The following is a 6,434-nucleotide window of genomic DNA, read 5'->3' as shown; positions in this document are numbered from 1 at the left end:
TTCCCAATACAGCAAAGTACAATAGTCCTTTCTAAAATAAACAGCTAATGTTAAGACAATGCCAGGCTTTAATACATCATTTATTTTAGATAAGGTAGTAAACTGTACAGAGCTCTAGTGTGGTTTCTTTTCATATATAACAGAGTGTAGTTGACTTACCCCATCCTCATACTCTTTATAGAGGAGATCCACTGAATTAGGCTTCTAATACTTTTGAGGAGCTGGGCCTACCTAAGTCTAATTTGTTTAATCATTCCATCTGATGATGGACATCAAATGTTTTATACAGATTTTTTTTTTAAACACCAAATGGAGTAATACTAGTTCACATTACAGTCAGCATACATTAGTTATGCTATAGCATTTGTCATCTGTAAAACATGACATAAACTCTCTGACCACATCATTTAGCTTCTAAAGCTCATCATTCCAAATGCAATTTTTTGAGGTCCCTCGATCTTCAGCCCATTCTAGCCTAAATAAAATCACTGCAGATCAGGGAAACAAGGTGTTAAGATTCACAGTTCTTTTGGGGACACAAGTTGAACCATTCCAAGTGCACACAGCAGCAGAGAACAGTCTTACACAACTTGTGTGCTTGCGCAGCCCTGTTACTCTCCAATAGCAAGTTCTTAGCTAGATTTTCTCAACACAACTGGAGAGCTGAAAATCAGATACCTTGGCAAGCAAACACCAGCCCAGGCCAGCCAGTCAGGAGCGAGCAGGTGAGTCAGCGTATTCCTCTAAAAACATCTGAACTGTCAATAGACCAGAAGACAAACCCGAGCTAAATGCAGACAAACTCACTTAGGCAAGAATAATTACTGAATTTAGGAGCAACAATTTGCAAATAATTAGTTGGATATTCATAAGGAAAAGCTGCTAGATTGCAGCATTTACCTACTGTCACAAGGTACCAGTACCTCTGTTCACAGATGTCCACTACTGCTAGGTTTGGCAAAGATTTCTTTCCAACAGCTTGAGATGAAACAGCTTTTCACCTCACTCTTTCTTCTGTCTCTACACAAATACCATATACAGTCCTGGTTAAAAGGTTCACATCTAGGCAGTCTGCATAAAGCCCAGGATCCTTCAGAAGCCTTTATGGCTGGTCAGTCCCACCTGTAAGAGACCACGTCACTAAAATGGTAACACAAAAATCAGTTCAAGACAGTGACTGCAGTAACAACTAAGAGACATGAAGACAAGAAACTGAGCAAGAGTATCAATGTGTCAAACTTTGAGCTAAAGCAAAAAGCAAAAGTTGGGTGGGTTTTTTTCCATTTGCCAGCTACTCTTTTAGTGACAAATATAAAAAGACTGAAAACATTCTGACTGCCTTTTTCTGTTTTAAACAAATGGTCTGTTTTTATGATTACAAATACTGTGTAAGACAATACCTTCTTTGTACTGCAAAACCAACAAATACAAGGATGCAATCAAGTTTCTCAGCATCTCAATTTGAAACGTGAATTATTTTAATTTGGAAAATTCTTAGTAATTGTTCTTTTTTGTTAGAAGGTAACTCAAAGTACAACAACATCTAGACCTGTTTTTAAAGGAGCTTTCTTTCCTGATACATCTTTGAACACAAGTACTCCTTCTGAGTTCAGTACATTCACAAAATAGCTCAATTAAGAACAGTATTACCAATGAATTGACTACTGGAAAGAGACAAAATTTACCAAACATACAGAAATATAAGTTTTACCATAGCACTTATGCATATCAAAAGATGACACCTGTAATTATTTTTTAAAAGATACAAAAAAGAGAAAAACCTGAATTACAGAAAAGAAAGTCATATTTATTTAATGAAAAACTAGAAGTTAATAAAAATTAGCAAATACACAAAAAATATACACAAACAGCAGCAATACTATGTAATGACTTACAAAGGGGGAGGTGGAGGGGAGGAGGGGAAGCAGCGGCCAGAGACCAGGCCGCTCAACATGGCTTGTCAGTCAAAGGGGGAGGAAAAAGAACACAAACAAAAACACGAAACAGTATCCTTTTCAACAGTACAATCAATCTACAAACAAGTATTTAGAATTATTTTACAACATTTCCTGTAGAATCAATTCTTAATACAAAAGATGCCCATTTTGGGTGTATATATATTTTCAGTGGTTTACTGTTGACTTATTTTAAATATATTAGTGTAACTACATGCAACTGCTTCCTGTAATTTAACAGCCTTTCCTTCGATTTACCTTCATATACATCTACCCTCCATCTACCAAATAATTGTTCTGACAGTCAAAGATGGTTACCCTAGTTTCTGCTAAATTAAACGCAACAGTTCTAAACACTGGCCTGACGAGGTTCCATTGCCATTTCAACACATGGATATAGTTACATTGATGCCTAAATTGCCATTTTCTGCAAAGAGCTGTGCAATGCTGGTGTCAAAGACTAGACAGTCACTATTCATAATGGCCGTTGCAATTCCCTCATGAATAGAGCGAGGAGTTGCTTCCCAAGTCAATCGCCGCCTATGACCATTTAACTCCAGTCGATAAGCAAAGTTTTCGGCTTGCTTGCGTGTTCCTATCAGCTGTACAATTGCAAAGAACTGCTGGTGACCATCATATTTTTCCTGTTTCTCCAAGACTAACATGAAATGAAAGCCAAAACAAGACTGCATCATAACCCAGTCAACAGCACCAGGAAGATTAATGTCTGTAGCAAGGAACACTATATCTTCTCCCTGAAGGGTTGTAATTGACTTATGTTGATGCATCAGATGTGGCATTACAGCATCCAGAGAACCTTGCCATTTACATGAAGCACCGGGACACGGACAGGAATAAGGCCTAAACTCACACAGCTCCTCATGGTCTGCTTTTTCTGTGTGTGGCAAAGTTATCTCGCATCCGGAAGAGGCATATTTACATGGGAATAGTACAGAATTGGCAACTTTCTCCATAGCCAGGTTACGAATGGAGCCCAGCGGGCCTCGGCAAGTTGGACAGCACGTAAGCTTGGGGCGACAGTTGCTACAAACAAGATGGCCACTCTGACACTGGAGAATTGGTGGCAGCACATAGTCAAAACACACAGGACACTCAAAGAGACTAGCCAAGTCATTATTGGAAGCTGTAGTGCCAGTCAGCGCAGGCACCCTCTGGGATGGCGTACACTTTGAAGTACCTGTAGGTAGTGCTGTAGCAGTCTGACGGCTCATTTCTGGAACAGAAGAGGGAAAAAAGAATGAGTATCGAAATACATTTTATTTTCCTCTGCATACAGCATTTCTTGATTTACAAAGAAGCTTCAAAAGAAAATAGATACAAATGAAAGCAAAAAACCCATGATGCAAACACAGATGCATTTCGTGTAGAACATCAGTTACGCTGCACACAACGCAAGCGCTTCTATGACATGCCAATTTAACAAGGGGAGAAGTTCTGCTAACTATTCTGAAGTGGAATTTACCTGTTGGAAGTTGCAAGGGAGATAAGTAAAAATGCTAAAAATGTAAATTAAATCCTCAAAGAAGTTTGGGGTTTTTTTTTCTTTAAAAAAACCCCCCAAAACAAAACAAAACAAAAAACGCCAAACACCCCACAACTAGGAGCACTACAGAACAATTCTAAGGCTGAATTTTAAGTTCCTGTGTATTTAGTGAGATAAGAAACTAGCCGTTTTTCATGAAAAAAATGAACTTCCAGAGATTACGTTCTCAGTAATCATATTTACTTTAAAAAAATAAAAATAAAAAATAGTAGCAAGGAAAAACATAGCTAACAAGTTTACTACACTGCTTCTTTCCCAGGACAGGATAGTGACCCTTCGTTTTCATTACTCTGTTACTATGTCCCATCGGTTGTAAAGTGCAACCACTGCTTCAGCTTCCTGAACTAAACCATTTGTGAAGATACCAGAAAAGAAATACAAAGCAATTATTTTCTTGAACTTCCCAAGCAAGACAAGACATTCAAAATATTAAATTTGATAATTTTAACACACAAGTACTCAAACACTTCCAGGAACTTAAAAAGGCACTACTGATGAAGTTTTACATTCAGGGAAGTTTACGCCGACGCTCTCTTCTTTCAGATGTCCCCAGACAAAAGCTGGCAGCTGCCTGACCAAACGCCTCGTTCAAGCATTCAACAGATGTGGTAGAGTCCTGGATTTCTTAACGTATTATGGATGCTACACTTTGTCCTGCACCCCCTAACTCTCCTCCTTGTGCAAAAAGAAGGACTGGTACTACCAGAAAAAAACAAACACTTCCTTTTTTAAAAATAAACTTTACCTTAGCAGGTTATGGAAAGTAAAGTAAAATGCTATCCAAAATGGACTTCCATCACACAGTAAAATTCCCAACCACCTTAACTGCTTCCCTGCAAGTACAGCAGCTCTCTATCTGTCACACATGTCTAAAGCTCTCACAATAAACCACATCTTTAATCCCCTTGCTATTTCACATGGGAATATTAGGCAATAGGCAAGCTTCCCATATTTAGCATCATTTCAGCCACAAACTTACTCATACTTGGACTAGATACCTCACATCAGCATACTGTGCATGCTTTTGTGAGACACGCTGCTCAGGGCACGGAGCAAAGGAACCAAGAGATTCCAAAACGCAAAATAACTTATCCCTTGACACCCAAAAAGTAATCATATGCAATTTCAAATTCTTCTACAGAAGCACCTCTCCCCAGTCCAGAGCTAGAAAAACATGGGTGTCTAAGATCTGGTATTCAGTCACTGGTTTCATGAGTCTCACATACCCAGTAACAGCATCATCTCACCCCTCCAAAGTCTCTTCCTTCATCTCAGGCTTGTTGGACTAGAAATATCCAGTTCCCACCTTTGGGAAAAAGCCCATGCAGTGGTTTTCAGTGCTGGGCCTTAACTGATAATGTAGAGATATGACAGGAATATCTGTATCGCCTGGCCTTGTTTTCCTACTGTAAAGCATTCCAGCTTAGGTGAAAAGTTTAAGATGTCTGTGACAAATCAGGTACATGTTCTGAGGAAGTGATGCTACTCCAGCTTTCTGTGAGGGGATTCAAATGGTAAGGCCTCTGTGACAACCTAGCCCTGCTGCCATTTTCCCCAGCACCTGCAGGTGGGAGGCTCCTGATGGCACACTGCGGTTCTACGCTCTAGAACAAATTCTACACAGGAGAAAAAGTTCTGATCATGCTGTTTGTTTGGAAAGGGCTTAGAAATCACATGCATTATTTATAGTGTTTCCCTTCAAATATTGTAAACACACATTTCAGAAGTTTCTGTGTGCTTTATCATAGCTGAACCTATACATCCTGATCCAGGGGTCCCCAGTAACCCACAGATAACACTGGTGAAAACCACTGCGTTAGACCAGTTCCCTAGGCAGTCTGACGAGCTGGGTGAGCTCTGGTTTCTTTAATTACACCTCTCAAAGCCCATTCAACAGTTAAATTAAGCAACCTACAAAATTTGCCAAAGACCTTATGCACAGACATACATCTTACTTCAGCTTTCTAAGTTATGGAAACACTAAATAAAGAAAAGAACCTTACACCCTTGTTTTATCCCTGTTTCTGTATGTGACCAGCCTTCACCCCCTTCCACAGCCAAGGACCAGCCAAATGAGCTGGGAATGCAAATGAGCAGGATCTGTGAACCAGACCATTGAGCTTAGCATGCAAGGAAAAAACTGGATAAAGCTATAAAGCGTAATTTACCAAGCCTAAACCTGCCCAAAGCCTACATTTTCATGACTCTTGTTAACATAAAGATGAATACTACATCATGACGGAAAAGTCAGAGGTCATTTTTTATAGTCACCTTAAAAACTACAAGTTCATCACAAGCAGAAGTGTTAACAACGTAATACATTTAACCCACCAAACTATCAAAACACATAAAACTACAAACCAAGGAAAAACAAATACAGAAATGAAAAGGAAGTTTAAAGATATATTTAGTTACAAAACCCTTACTATGAGTAAAGAGCCCTATATGCAATATTTGTTATTATGTTATCTTTGTTCCCACACACTGGGAATAAGTCTCTAAGCAACAGTGATACACTAAGGTACACTAAGCGTCACGTTCAGAAGCATGAGTTCCCACGACACACATCGTTCAAAGGACTGTACGAGTTTGAAAGGTCTGACCAACAGAAACAGTGAAAGGGAAAAATGCATTTTTAAGATATCCTAGTTCTAGATCACGAAAAACTCTGTCCTTGATGACATCAGAACGCATCGACCTGTTGATGACACCGTTCTCAGCACTGCTCGGGGGAAGGGTGAAACACACACACTACCGAGACCTCCGCAGGGCCGCGCTGTCACTCACGGCTCCTACCGAACGCGCTCCGAACAGGGCACCGCGATGTCAGATCCACTACCTCTGCCCTTGCAGGTTTTACTTCCCGGCCAGCACGCCCACAGGGCTCCCTTCCACGCATGCAGAGCGCCGGAGGC

At 40.0% G+C, this 6,434-nt stretch overlaps 1 protein-coding gene across 1 annotated transcript; it reads right to left on the bottom strand.

Annotated features, from left to right (window-relative positions):
* Window positions 1–1,789: 1,789 nt before the first annotated feature.
* On the bottom strand, window positions 1,790–6,419 carry SIAH1 (siah E3 ubiquitin protein ligase 1). The gene is made up of 2 exons (XM_010177216.1): window positions 6,359–6,419; window positions 1,790–3,189 (listed from the first exon to the last, which is right to left on the bottom strand). Exon 2 carries the CDS (start codon window positions 3,185–3,187, stop codon window positions 2,339–2,341), a length of 849 nt encoding a protein of 282 aa, XP_010175518.1. The 5' UTR covers window positions 3,188–3,189; window positions 6,359–6,419; the 3' UTR covers window positions 1,790–2,338.
* Window positions 6,420–6,434: the final 15 nt, after the last annotated feature.

Source organism: Antrostomus carolinensis, unplaced genomic scaffold (assembly GCF_000700745.2).
Source record: "Antrostomus carolinensis isolate BGI_N321 unplaced genomic scaffold, ASM70074v2 scaffold4411, whole genome shotgun sequence".
In the NCBI taxonomy this organism is placed as follows: Eukaryota; Metazoa; Chordata; class Aves; order Caprimulgiformes; family Caprimulgidae; genus Antrostomus; species Antrostomus carolinensis.
The sequence above is the reverse complement of the archived record's forward strand: the minus strand, read 5'-3'. Positions and strand labels throughout refer to the sequence as shown.

Coding starts and splice junctions, on each gene's coding strand:
- SIAH1 (XM_010177216.1), bottom strand. CDS start 3,187: ATGAGCCGTCAGACTGCTACAGCACTACCTACAGGTACTTCAAAGTGT.